Source organism: Leptidea sinapis, chromosome 3 (assembly GCF_905404315.1).
Source record: "Leptidea sinapis chromosome 3, ilLepSina1.1, whole genome shotgun sequence".
In the NCBI taxonomy this organism is placed as follows: Eukaryota; Metazoa; Arthropoda; class Insecta; order Lepidoptera; family Pieridae; genus Leptidea; species Leptidea sinapis.
Window position 1 is genome coordinate 14,356,357 of NC_066267.1, and position 16,782 is coordinate 14,373,138.

Below are 16,782 nucleotides of genomic sequence, written 5' to 3' on the forward strand. Positions count from 1 at the left end.
AACCTAACTTGCACTAAATAACTTATAAAGTTTTACAGTGAATAAAGATTTTTTTGACTTTGACTAAAATTAGATTCGAAACTTCAATGGGGGCCTCACTTACACAATTTAACTAGTAAATTGAGTTCATCAGCTTTTGCTGTAAAAAAGATACGGGAACTTACTGACATAGATATAGCAAGAATTGTTTATTTTAGTTATTTTCATAGCGTTATGTCGTATGGAATTATACTATGGGGTAATGCAGCGGAAGTAAATAATATCTTCGTACTTCAAAAAAGAGCTGTACGTGCCATATACCAAATGAGCCCACGAGAATCTCTAAGGGAAAAATTTTAGGATATTCATATTATGACCATGTACGGCCAATATATTTATAGCAATCTCTTGCACTTACATAAACATTATAATTTATACAGTAAAATAAGCGACAAACATAATTTGAACACCAGAAATAACTACAAGCTTCTAGTGCCCCCTACTAGGCTCTGTAAAATAAACAATTCTTTTGCATGCGATAGTATTAAATTTTACAATAAATTACCAAAAAGTTTATCTGAATTACCAATAAATAAATTTAAATCTTTTATTAAACGCAGACTTATGTAGAGGGCTTATTACAGTATTGAAGATTACGTAAACGATATAACAATGTGGAATTGAATAGTATTATAGTTGTTTTTTTATGAATTACTTATATGGTTTAGCCTTGTGTTGTTTCACTAGTTTGCATTGTTTTGAAAATATGTTTAACTTTTATGTTATTAATATGTATGTATCTGAATCGTATTTATGTGATTGACGTTGACGAGCCGTCTTTCGATTTTATGTCAATATAATTGTCAATATTTTTTGACTTTGACTTTGATTATTTCAAATAATTATCTAAATCGGTTCACCCAGTCGAAAGTTTTGAGGTAACAAACATAAAAAAACATGCCGATGAATTGAGAACCTCCTCCTTTTTTGAAGTCGGTTAAAAATAGTAAATGACAAATAACATTTTTAAGGAGTTCCATTTTAAAAATTTAAGCTTCTTTTTATAATATTGCTTACAATTTGCCAGTTTTGCCAATAGCTTTCAGCGTCACTCTCATGTAGAGTAGGATTTAATAATTTATATACACACTTCCTATCTTCACAATTTTAAAATATGTAAAACATATAAGTCTTAGTCAGAAATATTTAAGGTTATAATTGCATATTTTAATTGAAACGCCCTGCCGCAGCGCCGCTCAGGATTATTGAAAAACCTAAAAATTCTGAGCGGCACTACAACTGCGCTCGTCACTTTGAGATATAAGTTGTCAAGTCTCATTTGCAAAGTAATTTCACTAGTATTGCACTCTTCAGACCGAAACATAATAATGCTTACATATTACTGCTTCACGGCAGAAATAGGCGCCGTTGTGGTACCCATTATCTAGCCGGGCTCCGTTGCAAAGAAGCCTCACACTGGTAAAAATACTCTTATAAAAAGATCTAAATAATGACCATAGTCAGATCAGTATATGCCGTATTCACACACAAAATGAAAGGAAATAAAAATACGTTTAAAAAACCGACTTCAAAAACTGAAAAAAATCAAATAACGAAAAAAATTAAATTAATACACCTCTTATGCAAACCTTTACCTTTAATATTAATATTCAAATTTCAAATTCAAATTCAAATATTTTTATTCAAAATAGGATTTAAAATCACTTATTGAACGTCAAAAACTACCACCCATTCAAAAGAGACTGCCTCAGACCTGAGAAGAATGGGAGCAAGAAACTCAGCCGGCTTTTTTTTTAATATAAAATATGGATTACAATGTGATATCGTACAATAAACATTTATAATTAAAGAGCCTGAGGGTGTTCGCTTTATTCCCAGTCCGTGGTGTCATTAAGAAAATCGTTTATGCTATAATAACCTTTCCCACACAAACGTTTTTTAACAATTCTTTTAAATTTCGTAACACATTTGTTTTGTATATTTTATGGGATCATATTGTAGAAGCATATACATCGCCCAACAAAAGACTTACTAACTCGACCCAACCGAGTAGTAGACATAACAAGTTTATGTTTGTTCCTCTTGTTAACATTATGAATATCACAGTTTCTAGAAAATTTCTCAATGTGCTTATGAACATTATCAAAATTGTATTGAGAAGCAACAGTCAAAATGTTTATTTCTTTAAATTTTTCTCTTAATGATTCTTTAGGACCTAGGTTATAAATCGCGCGAATAGCCCTCTTCTGCAGCACAAAGATGGTATTAATATCGGCCGCACTGCCCCATAACTATATACCATAGGACATAATACTATGAAAATAACTAAAGTATACTAATCTCGCCGTATCTATGTCAGTTAACCGTCTAATTTTCTTAACCGCATATGCTGCAGAACTAAGCCTATTCACCAATCCTTTAATATACCCATTGCAATTTGGAATCAAGAGTAATGCCAAGAAATACAGCAGATTCCACTGGTTTTACCACCTCTCCATTTAATAAAATATTCGCATCTACATTTTTGACATTTGGCGCGCTGCATTTAATAGATTTAGTTTTATGACTATGTCCAAGATGTCCAAGAATAGACCCTTGTGGTACCGAGAGGAGTCCCAGGAGATCTCCTGCTATTCACCTCGACCCTCTGAATCCTATTATTTAAATATGAGATCAGAAGATCGAGTGCAGATCCTCATATACCAAAGTAACTCTAAAAAAAAGCCGTACACAGAAAACAATTATGTCTTCCAGGTAGACGAAAGTTTTCATAAAATGAAAACCTAGTACTAGGCCAAACTATGTAATTTTTTTATGGGACCAAATGGCATCTATTTCGCATCAAACATAAGAAGAATTACGTAAATCGGATCATAAATCTCAGAGTAATCGGTGTACATACATAATAAAAAAAAACCGATCGAATTGATAACCTCCTCCTTTTGGAAGTCGGTTAAAAACATAGCAATCGCTGGTGTTACCTTTAAATATTGGAGATTGTTTCTACCATAAAGTAGCTTAGAGATTAAACGCTGGGCATTCATATTTTGTTTGATAACGCGACTACAAAATAGATTACAGATCAGGTACAATAATGAAACAAGCATCGTACTGTAATATTCCATTTTATTTAGTATTCTGCAATAAAGGAACTGCTGCAAATCAGTGAATATCCAGTCATTTCTACAAGCATTTGTGCATGTTAATATGAATATGTGTATCTAAAGTGCGTAAGTGTGTAACTTGTGTTTAATTATTATGCATTATATCGTATACTGTATTCGAGAAATAAAGACTCAGAAATATACAAACAGAATGTCGAAAATCCAAAAATATAAGCATTAATTAAAAATTTTAATTAAAAAACAATAAGAAAATATAGGGTTAAATATCAGGTTTGTTCATAAACTGTTAAAAAAATTACTCTCCCCACGTAGCATAGTTCTATCCCTAGCTCTTACGGTACATGGCGCGTAAATATTGCACTTGCAAAAATATATATTCCTTATTCCTCTACAAGAATTTGATATTTTTCCTTTAATTTTAATATTAAGATTGCAAAACTTCGCATATTTAATTTATATATGGGAGTTAACCGTTAGTAAAACTGCACTGGATCGTCATTCGAACTACGTTATGAAACAGGTAAATAGTCCATAATTATTTATTCTATAATACAATATTAAGTAATGCTAGAGTTATTACAAAGACGCAGGAGGTTTTGATGACGTAGCTTCCGTCTGTCTCGTATGGGTCAGGATTATATTCTGGATCTATCACTCTACTCCTGATGATCTCCTTGTATACTAGCGCTGATTTTCGTGGAGTACGTGGTCTTTCGGGGTCGTTCATGTCTACTTGGTAAAGTCCAAACCTGACGCTGAAATATATAGAAAAATTAATAAGTCATTAGGACGTTAAGATATATATTTTTTTTTTACATATTTTGATCGAATAAGTGCATTCACTTCATCATCGAGCATTTTCGGCTTATCGTCTGACTATAACAAAACACTATTTAAATTGTAATATAAACGTATAAAGTGAAACGTCTGGCAAAATTTAGTAGGTAGTTAGTCCTACTTTTACTGCAAAAACAGGTCTGATGGCAGAACTACCCTGAACAGTTAGACCAGAATCAATAGAATTGAAATCAGAAAGAAATAGAATACAGTTGGATCAACTGCTACTAGAATAATAGCTGTTATGGTAGTACTACCGTGAAGGATTATTACAAATACAGTTAGATCAACTGTTACTATAATAGCTGTAATGGCAGTACTGCCGTGAAGGATTATTACAAATACAGTAAGAGCAATAGCTACAAGACAACTAATCAGTGAAATATAAATAGACAGGACATCTAATGAGTGAAACAGTTACAACAGAAATAACTAAAGTGATAACACTATCCTGAACGAACACTGCACATCCAAATAGTGCAACTGCTACTTACAACAACTTACTTACAACAGACATAGGCATGGTGATAGCAGTACCAGCGAAATATGCACTGCTCATACGTTTTGTGTAAAGTTACAACTACTTTCTCAAGTCTTAAAAGCAGACTATGGTGGTAAAAATAATGTTGACAAGTTTTATATTGCAAATATTTTATCTATCAAAAATCTACATTGTTAACACACACAAACAATATGACTAGCACATCTAGAAAATGAGTAAGAAACAAGGAATATATTACTAACTGAATTTAATTCACCAGTGGGAGGCTCCTTTGCACAGGATGCCGGCTAGATTATGGGTACCACAATAGCGCCTATTTCTGCCGTGAAGCAATAGTGTGTAACCATTATTGTGTTTCGGCCAGAAGGGCGCCGTACGTAGTGAAATTACTGGGCAAACGAGACGTAACGTCTTGTGCCTCAAATAGACGAGCGCAATTGTAGTGCCGTTCAGAATTTTTATCTTTTATTTCAGTATTTATGGCAAGACTAGGTATTTCTAACAAATCTTTACTTATCAGCTCGAAATTACTTGCATGATTTATAAGTATAAGATGCTCTTCCTCTTTAAAAAATACAATTTGAGATAATGTAAGAGGGATTTCCAATGATTTATGATGGGCATCTTCGACTCTAAGTGAATAGGTGATGCTACAACTTCACATTCAGATTTACTTAGAACCAAGTCAAATATATGCTTTAAATTTTAGACTATTCTTTATCATAATGGTGACACAATTTTAACTATCATTTATAATACGAGTGTAATAAAACTTATCTACCCCAATTGATAAGGATACTTACAATACGTACTGCTTTGTAAGTCAGCCTTTGATGATATTTTGATCACATCTTCTAACAGAACAGAGCCTGCTCGTCTTTTGACCGTGACACAAAATGAGTCGGGCTTTTAGTTACAAGCTTTGCCTTCTGCGCCGATTGGAATGCTACTTGACAATATGACACTGTCAATATGCGTATCATTCCGGCTAGGTTTAAAACAGGTAGATGCAGTTGGGCATCACGGGCTATCCTACCTAAAATCGGCAGGCCGTATCAGTCATCACGCCAGTATTAATGAAGTCATCCGCAGGGCATTTGTCACTTTTAATATACCAGCTGTTTTAGAGCCTAATGGTATTGCCCGCCGCGATGGCAAGCATCCTGATGGAATGACCCTGGTGGCTTGGGTACGGGGAAGGGCGCTGGTCTGGGACGCGACTTGGGTCGAAACTCTGGCTCCTTATGTCCATGTTACCTCAGTTGGTGCTGGGGCTGCTGCTTCGACTGCCGAAGACAGCAAACGACGCAAATATGTTGGTCTCCGTGAGTCTTACATCTTTGCGCCGTCTTACATCTTGGTGTCGGTACATTTGGCCCGTGGGGCCCAGAGGAGAGAATGTACAAAGTACTATCTTCTCGCCTCAATAGGGCTACTGGCAACCCAAGCGCTGGCAGCTATTTCGGTCAACGGATCAGCCAAGCTATCCAAAGTGGTAATGTTGGCAGTATTCTTGGTACGCTTCCACGTAATGATAGTTTTAATTTAATGTAATCATAGTGTTGTAAATATAGTTATAAGAATATTTGTTTTGTTTGAATAAATTATGTATATTGATAAGGATTCATCTACATAATAATTAATATCAAAAGGTGCGTTAACCGTTTTTGAGATCTTATCTTATGTTTTTTTTTCGCATTTGTTTGCAAGCACACGGTCTGTGGTGACTATTTATTATTCATGTAACTCGCAAGGTCATTTGACATCTGATAGCAAATGATTAATTAATTGATAAGTTAAAAATAAAAAGATAAAACCCTCGATTTCCTGATTTAGTTCTCAATATAAAATCCAAGTGAAGAAATGTTTCAAAATTATGAAAAAGTTCGTCCACACCATGAGAAGTCTGTGGGTCAACGGATCTTGTAAGCCGAAATAGTTACACACAGCTGAACTATCGACGTTAGTAAAGCAAAAAATATAAAAACAAGATATCGACTTAAAAAAAGACTACTGTTATAAGAACCGTCTTCAAAAACTCAAAAGTATAAAATACCTTTATAGAGATTTAATTTAATACACCTGTAATTCAAATCTTATATCTTTATTATTAATAACATACTATTATTTTTATGTGCTACCTATTGATGGATTTAAGTCGGTGCTTGCCCGCTTGGGTTGTTTGGTTTTAGACGAAGCTATCCTGTTTAAAGTCACGCGTGGCGAGTGTAGGTATCTGCTATTACATTTTGCTTGGCATTAGAGGTGTATTAAATTAAATGTCTATAAAGTTATCATATACTATTGAGTTTTTGAAGTCGGGTTTTTTAAACGTATTTTATTTTTTATTTTTTAGTGTCATTAATAAGGTAAACTATAAGAATTCGTTGATTTTAATTGTCATATATTAAATAGTATTTTTTTAAGTAGGTATAGGTTGGCCTACGAAAGGTTCTGCGTGCCTTAAACAATTTAGATCTCATATTTAACGTTCTTGTGAGACACTGAAATATCGTAAAAAACGTTTGTTAGCTATGAATGACAGGTAGCCTAAGACCCAATTTATGGGAAACGGGTTAGTAATTATAATATATAATCAAACTACATGAAAACTCCTAAAAGAGCAGTACTCAAACTATACTAACATCATCCACGTAAACAAAAATATTCACACAAAATGTTCATAAAATTAAAACTACTGAGCCAAACTATGTCAAATTTTTATGGGACCAAATGGCAAAAAATCTGCATCAACTAATGAAGAATAACGGAAATCGGATCATAAATCTCAGCCTAAAATGCCTTCATTGCTATTTACAAAAGTTTATATCACAAGAGTATATAAAACACCACATAGTTTTACAACTATTACTACAGTACGGACACATTCTACAACATGTGCCTAAATGGCTCACCTAGTAACTGGATCTCGAATATCGAGCGATTGCCAATTACCGCGGTCGTCTGGAAGAAGCAAGAAGCTGGGCGTCATAAATAGAGCACGGCCATACTTCAAGTCGGCTTACATTCTAGCGTTCTACAAAGCGCATGTTCGGCCATATATTGAGTATTGCTGTCATCTAGCCAACAACGCATTGGATTAAACACGGATGATACGGAGGAGGCGTAGAGATAACAGTAGAAGATGCACTGGAGCAGACCATAGGGTGAACGATATCCAACAACACGGCGGTATCGAGTTTGGATGATAAAGGCACACAGTTGTCAGGAGTTAAAGAAAGGGGAAGACATCATTCAATATTGTATTACCAATAGGCCCAAATAAAGATGATTAACGATTTTCAAACTGTCTAAACTTTTACTACTTTTTTTATGACAATAAGGGCCGAGACGAGCACGACGTTCAGTTGGTACAATGCAGTGCCGCTCAGGATTCTCAAAAAACCGAAAAATTCTGAGAGGCACTACAATTGCGCTTGTCACCTTGAGACATAAGATGTTGAGTCTCATTTGCCGAATAATTTCACTAGCTACGGTAACCTTCAGACCGAAACAGAGTAAGGCTTACACATTACTGTTTCACGGTAGTAAAAGACGTCGTTGCGGTACCCATAATCAAGCTGGCAACCTGCAAAGAAGCCTCCTACTGGTAAATGCCCTAAGTCGCCTATGACGACACCCTTGGGCCTGGGACTTCACTGTTCTATTTATGCCTAGGGGAGCACAGGGCATGTTCGTCAAGTTACTCATAGTTAAGGTTTAAGTCAAATTTAATGTTAACAGAAACGCTTACTTTAACATTGACTGCGGAATGTGTTGCACCATCGTATTCCTTGGCAAAATTAAATTTAAAAGTGACATATCAAGTCAATATCGAATATTTACTAGAAATTTTTGACAGGTCGCTGTTTAGCTATTTAACATTAACAATAGCTTTAACCGACGAAGATTGGACGGTTACGGTCAACAGTTAAAGTTATGACGTCATCTAAAAAACTTCTAATGGTGCAACACATTTTTTTGATTAGCCGGTACTTTAACATGTTTGTTAGCAATAAGGTAGTTGGTGCCACCCAGCCTCAGAATATATTATTGTTTTATTATATATTAGTGGTTTAATACTCATAATACTGAGCTAATGAGACGCTTTGCTGACTTTTTACGATTTCTCAATCAAAATCGGTTACAGTAACAATAGATACCTTACACTTTTATATCTTAAGAAAACATATTTAACGTAGATACAGCAATCCATGTTAGAGATGTTCTTTCGTGCACGGTTGTTCCTGTTTATGAGACATTATATTTTAAGCCTACTGTTCTTACTGACGAAAAGAATCGGTGGCATTTTTTTATGGAAGAGAGGACAAACGAGCGTACGGGTTACCTGATGTTAAGTGATCACCGCCGCCCACATTCTCCTGAAATACCAGAGGGAACACAAGAGCGTTGCCGGCTTGAAGTTTCCCATGTCGTATAGTCCAGGAAACACCGCACAGGAAAGCTTTTATCAAAGCTTCATTGTACGTGGATCAAAGTTCCTTGAAAACCGCACTGTGGAGGCACGCCACACATCTAGATGGTGGGGATGATATCCTAACTCGTGGCGTGTCGTGCGAAGGTGGGATTCGGCGGCAGGAATCAGGTGAAACAGCTCTTCGGAACACTGCCCGCTATAAAAGCGGTAGAAGTCGCACAATAAAGCGATGTCTCTACGCAACGCCAAGTGATCCAGCGATTCACAGAGCACTGGGCCTCAGACAATTCGAGCAGCTCTATGTATGTATCCATACTATTTGTAATTAATAATTGTGCAAGCAAACAGTGTTCACCGATTAAACAATTACAATATTATCTACACTTTTCCCTTTACAGGTGTAACAGCTGTTCGGAATACTCCCGTGATAAATGCAATAGAAGACACACGCGATGTGATCTATGCGGCAATAGTATTTTCGTTTCGTGTTTCGGAAATAAAGTGTTTTAATTTGTACTTTTACTTACGTAAAACCTGCAGCCCATTCGAAATTGTCCATCAAACTCCAAGCACAATAGCCCCTTACATCAACGCCATCATCTAAAGCATCCAACACAGCATTCAAATATCCACGATAGTATGTAACCCTGTCGTTATCGATCAGGCCAGGATTTGATGAGAAACCGTTCTCTGTTATGTAAATTGTTGGACTGTTATACTTATTCTTGATGTATACTAAGAGGTTATGCAATCCTGCTGGATAGCCCTGTTGGAAAGATTAAAAAAAAACATTAATTATATTATAATCTCAGGTATCAGTGAAGGCTTGGATCAAATAAACACTAGATGAAAGGTAACTGGTTAGATAATATTTTATACGTCCAGATAGAGCCCTTTAGACAACCGATGAAAATATGCCAGGCTTATTACTTTTGTGTGCGTGACAAGCGACCGACGTTTTGTTTGTCCATCAGTTATTCAAATATGCGGATCTACAGGGGCTTCTAATAAAATAATTTAATATGGTAGAACTAAACTTCTAACACAAAAATTGTTGGAGAATTTTATCCCTTAACTCAATAAGAACTTTGAAGGATAGAATAGAAAACAATAGACAGTATGGGTAATTATATATCTGTATGAGTTACGTGTAAAAACGTCAAATAAATTGAGGTTAACAGTTACCTTCTATGTGAAGCAATTCACGCACATTAACACCAATTGATATACAAACAGACAAACAACGTTGTCTAACAGTTAGAGGTATAAATTATCAAAGGGTAAAAACATAAAGGCTTTCATTTTGGAATCGAATTGAAGTATATTTATTTACCATAGCGAGTGACAATATTATGTTATTTTATTAAACAGTTTATAAGTTATTATATTATTATTTATATTAAGTGATTGATATCTTTTCTGGGATAACAATTTACTAGCTGATGCCCTCGACTTCCTATTCCAGTTTCGGTTCCCGTTTTCGCTCCCGGTCCCCACAAACTATACTAATCTAATTTCGAGGAAGATTGCTATGGCAAACTATACCTACTATTTGTATAGTTATAGCTCATCGACGTTACTTTCAGTTATTCACAAAACCCGCGGGAACCACGGATTTTTCCGGGATAAAATGGCTATGATCTTTCCCAAGCCTTAGTCTATCGCTGTACCAAATTTCATCAAAACCGGCTCGGTTTATTGGGCGTAAAAGCGTAACAAACAAACTTACATTCACATTTATAGTATTATTAGGGATGTTATTGTCACTTCCTAAGGTAGATAAATATATGTCTATTCTATTCTAGTTTCCAAGAGAAGAATTACTAGAGTTCTTCTCACCAAATGAAAAGCTTAGTCATCGTGCACTTAAATTAGATTCTATTTCAAACATTGACAAACAATAAACAATTAGACTCACAATCACGCTCAAAAATTGCCTGAAGTATAACTCTGCCTGTTTTTGTTCAGTTTTGTTATAACCGCGCTTTGAATACAACGCCACGAAATAACAAAGTATTCAGTGAAAAACTGTCCAAATAACAGTATAGCCAAACTTAAACAGGATGGAGTATTGTATTTCAGGTGTGCCCCTTTAAATGAAAAAACTTGACGTTTTAAATCATCATATTTACATTTAAATTGTTGAAATAAAAAACATCGCAATGTGCTTCCTATGAGCGTATACAATAGACTTTGAACATTACTGCTACGAAATAAGGTTTTAATGTTATCTAAGTAAGTTAATGTATACGTATATACAACGGCGCCTGGACAATTTTGCCGACGTTTTAATAGGCGATTGGGAGCCTAGTTGTTTATAATACGTCAATGATTACAAATTTAAAATCAGTGTAATGTCTAACGGCCTTACAAATAAAGTTGGCATTAAGTTATAACTAAGCATAAAACAAGAATATGTAAAATGTTTACAAATAGACATTTTGCTTACGAATTGTTTGCTCGGACGTATAACGTTTATTTGCAAGGCAGCTTGTCATTCGGAAAACTTCAGAATTATCATCGTATTGACAGTGTTGTCAACGATAATGTAAACATTTTGCATTTTTTTGTTTATCATCAATTATAAATTTATACCAAGTTTATTTGTAAGGCCGTAATAGTTCAACTTACATATAACCAAGGACTTATCGATTGCAGCCAAGATGGATCCCTATACATGCCAATTTGAGCATCGTCATTATGAGAAGGGACTACATACATTCCATTTACAGACTCATTCTTATATACGATATAACTAGTATAATGATTAAGGGCAAGGAAATCTGAAGTCCCTCTCATATAATCTATCTGTTCTTCAGTAAATGGACGAAGGCGAGATTCGCTGTAACCCTGTGCAGCACTCATATTTGCGATGCGGTCGATAAGTGATTGCGGCTGGTTTCCTTGAGGAGAGAATATTGGATCCATGTATATTCCAAACTGAAAAAGAACTATTATTCAGAGATCTTCGAGAATTTATCCATATAACTGCATTAGGGTACGATTGCAATGAAGCTGATAATTACTATCAATTTGAGTTTTTAATGTAAATAAATACAGAATTAATCACACTTAGCATGATTAATAAGATAATCTTGTTTTTAAATTGATTATGCAATTTTTAACTGATTGATAAGGATGTATATTTCAAAATGTTGTTAGTCTTCTTAAGTGTAAATTTCTCTAAACGAGGCATCCTCAGGAGATGTTGACTCGATATTTAGGCACGAGACCGTCCGAAAACGCGTCGAATTAATTTCAGACAAATCTTAGCGCAATTTACACTCAAGAAGACTAACAACATTTGGGTGGTTATGGATTTCCGCAAAAATACGTCTAATTCAATAAATTTGGTATTTTTCAACCCTAATACTTACATGAAAATCGAAATAGTCCAGAACAGCTTGAGCATCAGCCTCAGAATCAGTGCTTGGCATAGCCCAATCACAACTCAAAACAATACCGACTTGTCCTCCTTGTGAGAACTCCTCCTTATAAATATGATAGGCCCTCGCATGGGCTAGAAGAATGTTCCTTCCACATTCGTAGTAACCCTCACCAGGCGAAGATCGTCGAGGTGCATGGTTTGCGTAACCATACCCATGATTGCAGTGAATGTATGGTTCATTAATCGTCAACCAATGCTTCACCCTATCCCCAAATTCGCGATATAAAACACGAGCGTAATCGCCAAACCAATCTATAATATTTTCATCGTCCGTGTCTCTTGTAAGCCAACCGCCTCTTTCGTTTAAGTTCTGTGGCAACTCCCAATGATACATGGTTACAAATGGAGTTATATCATTTGCTAATAGTTCGTTGATCAAATTATTATAATAATCCACCCCTTCCCGGTTGACATAGTCAGGGCGGCCATATGGAAGTATTCTAGGCCAAGAAATGGAAAATCTGTAGATATTGACCCCGAGTTCTTTGAGTATTTGGACATCGCGTTTGTAAAAGTAGTAGGAGTTCGAAGCGACGTCTCCTGTCGTGTTATCTGCTATATGTTCTGGGGCTGTACGGACGAGGTGGTCCCACATTGACCAACCTTTACCTGTGGGGCATTATTTATATTATACACTTGCAAAGGAAATATTTTTGTTAATCTCAGAATTTTCAATTAAGGTTGTAAGGATTTTTTGTCAAATTAAAGACCAACGCAGACCGGGACGGGATGGCAAAGGATTTTGCCGTCAGTCAGCGCACACTCGTCGCTGAAATACCGCGGTAATGTACCACATGCCGTGGCATGACATATCATGCCTTAGCAGTTGCTGCTCCCCGATACACATGCCTCAGTTTTATAATGGTAGAGGAGAATATGTTGTAACTATTATCGATTATTGCAAAAGAAGAAGGAGCACAGAGACAAGAATATATTATGCACAAAAAATATTTGTTAGCAGATGCGATGTAGACAACCCTGCACGCGTCTAGCGCAAAAATTGCGTTTATCCGCGCTATTAGGGAAGATGTTCTACCTTTGACTCGGAGCCGCAAGATCCTAATAGTTTCTTACCTCCTTCATTCCATGCCCCTTCGATCTGGTACGAAGAAGTAGCTGCTCCAAATAAGAAGTCGGAAGGAAACTGCTTTAGCTCATTGTTTCGACTCGATGGCTGCGCTCCGTTTAAGGTTGATGCATCTATGATGCTTATACTGTTTGAAAACATACATACATCATTAGAAATATCGTAATATTCAGCTGACAATACGATCTGAGTCACCCGTATTATATTGAGTAATAACTAAGCAATGACTTTGTTTGTTGAACTCATTGACGTACCATAAACAATTAGACTTCCCTCGCTTATTTAAAGGTCGTCAAAAAATATCCGAGCGGCGTTGTATATACGTATACATCTATATAAATACTAGCTGACCCAGCAAACGTTGTATTGCCGATATTAAAATTGCGATACAAAAGTAACTGTTGATCGTAGATGGGTGAAAATTTGAAGTTGTATCTATTTGTTGTCCGATTCTCAGACCTACCCAAAATGCACTCAAAATTAAATAAAAACTACAAACACCGCGACATGAGAATTTTATTTATTAGATATAATGAAAATGGTTTTTGTTTGAGGCGCAATCACGCTTAAACCACTGATAGTATGAACATGAAACCATTCGATGCGGAATTTATCTCAGATGGTTTATGGCTACTATGGTTATTTTTCGAATTCCAAGGTTGCTTCATTCATTTATTTCCTTTTAAAATTCGCCCAGCGAAGCGGATGGGAACGGATAGTTAACTTATACTGATAAGATTAAAACATTCATTCAAATTTATATTTTATTTTGTGGCAGTAGTGTTTGAAGTCTATTAAGTATACGCTCATTAGAAGTAGTTACACTACGCTATGCGCTAGATTAGGCAAGAACTTTGTTTAAGCAATAAAAGTATAATTATTCAGCAAAATCATTAAAAACATCAAGAATAATACACAATTTTTATAATTTAAAGGGACACTTAATTGAAATACGACACTCCATCCTTTTTTAGTTTGGATATGCTGATATTTGGACAGCATTTCACTGAGCACTTTGTCATTGCGTAGCGTTGTATTCAAAGCGCGGTCGAAACACAACCGAATGAAAACTGTGCCTAATAGACACGTAGGCAAAGTTTTGCTTCAGACAATTTTTAAGCGTGATGTTATGGTATGGTATAGGGGCTCCTGTTTCTATTCAAAATATGATTAAAATCACTCATTGAATGTCGAAAGGAACGCGCGCAAGAAACTCAGCGGGCTCCCTCTTTGTTGTAAGACTAAGATATAATAAATAATTAGATACAACAACAAAAAACTCATAAAATTTCGTTGCAAAATAATATCGTACAGTAATATTTACTTAGTAGATATCTAGTTTGGATTCTGGTCGGTACTTTTCTTTTGAGTTACGAATTTAGCTTCAGCAAAGACCATATTATGTTATTTTCAGTTATTACCGAATAGCCATAATAATTATGTATATGGTGCCATTAAATCTATCATAATATGATATAATATGAAGATTAGATTATTTATTTATTAGGGCAACTAACAAATTACACTCTTTACAAGCATAAATATTAATAGATTACTGTTTTACTGTATACTGTTTTTTTTACGTTTTACGACAGTGCGTATTAACACTGAGAGCCAATCAAGAACACGGTGACGGGTGTGTGTGTTTAGGGTGCGTAACGCCAATTTGCGTAAGTTGGCTAACTATACTAGATTTGGGGTCCATATTGGCTCACCTAAAGTTCATTACCCGAAATTGTTCTTCCTAACTATTTGTAATCCGAATGATCATTCTTCCTAAAAATTTTCATCCTAAAGTTTTCATTCATACTATTTGTAGTGCTACCGGCGATGCTCATAACACGATCTTTCCGAAAATTGTAATTAATAACATCATTAATGTAAATACATTTAAACTCCTACTGTTTTTTATCATAACGCTTTTATCCCTAAACATACTCACCATAATATTTTCACTCATACTCAAACCAAAATAAAAGTCTAACCTCCCCCCTCCCTAATTTGTTAATGGGGGGAAACGCCTACAATTTGGTTCTGGCGTTGTTTTAACTGTTCTTACATAACCCAACCCAACCAATTTTAATGAATTTTAGTTGATATAGCTTTGGTCCACGATTATAGTGCTGCCACTTTTATTACAACGTAATACACAGTTTTCAAGAAAAACCAAAATAAAAGTCTACCCTCCCCCCTCCCTAATTTGTTAATGGGGGGAAACGCCTACAATTTGGTTCTGGTTTGGTTCGGTGCTTTAACTGTTCTAATATATCCTAACCTAACCAATTTTAATGAATTGTAGTTGATAAAATACTTGTCAAACCAAGTACAATTTCCTCGGCTAACATTAGATTTTACTCTGCATGCTTTTTACTGCATATAAAAGAGCCCACAGTCCGATTGGATGAATATACAATCGTCATTGGTTTTTATGATAATTACAATTTTTTTGCCTTAAAATCATTCCTTTGCTCTCAGCAAGGGCAAGAGCTTGCTCACGCGTACCCAATCGCTGATGGGTGGGTCCATTATGAATAAAAAGAAATCTAAACAAAAAAGATATGACTGAATAATAGTATAAACGATGGTTATGTTGAGAAAATATAGGAAAACAAATAAAAGTATAATAGATGTTAATTGCTACTGACATAATGAAGCTGAATGCTTCGGAATTATTAACATTAGAACAATTATCATTAGGAATTGTGATTGTTAGGATGAAAAATGTTAGGAAGAACATTTTCGGATTTCCAATTATCGGAGTTGAAATTTTAGGTGAACTTTGGCGCACCCCTAGGTTTGAGTTGCCAAAAGCCAATAAACATATATGGCATAAGAAAATGGAACTATATATTGCCCACAACCATAAATGACTTGCCACATTCTGTTAGAGATACCAGAAACACAAAAGCATTGGTTTCGGGCAATGTAAGAGACATTTCTTGGGAATGAGTGCCGTTGCACCGTGCACATACTCTAGGAAATGCCTTTTACTAATGAGCATAGCCTGGGTGTCTCATTGTCTCATTCTTTCATTATTTCTATTGTTTTTCTTTGTTTTTATATTGCTTTGTCTGCTTTGCCATTTAATTCAGTCATATGTAAATTTTTTTCGACTTTAATGGGATATTTTTAGAATAATAATTATTTAATATTAAAATATTTAAAGTTTAGTTTAAGATAACTTGCTATTTCTCACATAAACAAAATTTCATGAGGATGGCTTAAATTGTTTAGCAGTTTGTCTCTTGTATGTTTTGAACAATAAAAAAAAAATATAATTAAGCTTAAGCTTTGCTCGGTTAGTAATTTTGCATTTTGAATTAATTTCGTTTGTTTTACGTGTTA

General features: G+C 35.2%; 1 protein-coding gene across 2 annotated transcripts in view; it reads right to left on the bottom strand.

The window, feature by feature from the left end:
* The window catches only part of LOC126979528 (myrosinase 1-like), a 116,029-nt gene that overhangs the window by 97,878 nt on the left and 1,369 nt on the right, over window positions 1-16,782 (bottom strand). The window contains exons 2-6 of one of the 2 annotated variants that reach the window (XM_050828858.1): window positions 13,425-13,564; window positions 12,280-12,959; window positions 11,534-11,842; window positions 9,430-9,668; window positions 3,808-3,880 (exon numbers count right to left, since the gene is read on the bottom strand). In XM_050828858.1, the coding sequence (XP_050684815.1) occupies window positions 3,808-3,880; window positions 9,430-9,668; window positions 11,534-11,842; window positions 12,280-12,959; window positions 13,425-13,564 (1,441 nt within the window). Of the gene's footprint in view, window positions 1-3,650; window positions 3,881-9,429; window positions 9,669-11,533; window positions 11,843-12,279; window positions 12,960-13,424; window positions 13,565-16,782 lie in introns of those variants that run through there. The other variant, XM_050828857.1, reaches the window with a different exon arrangement.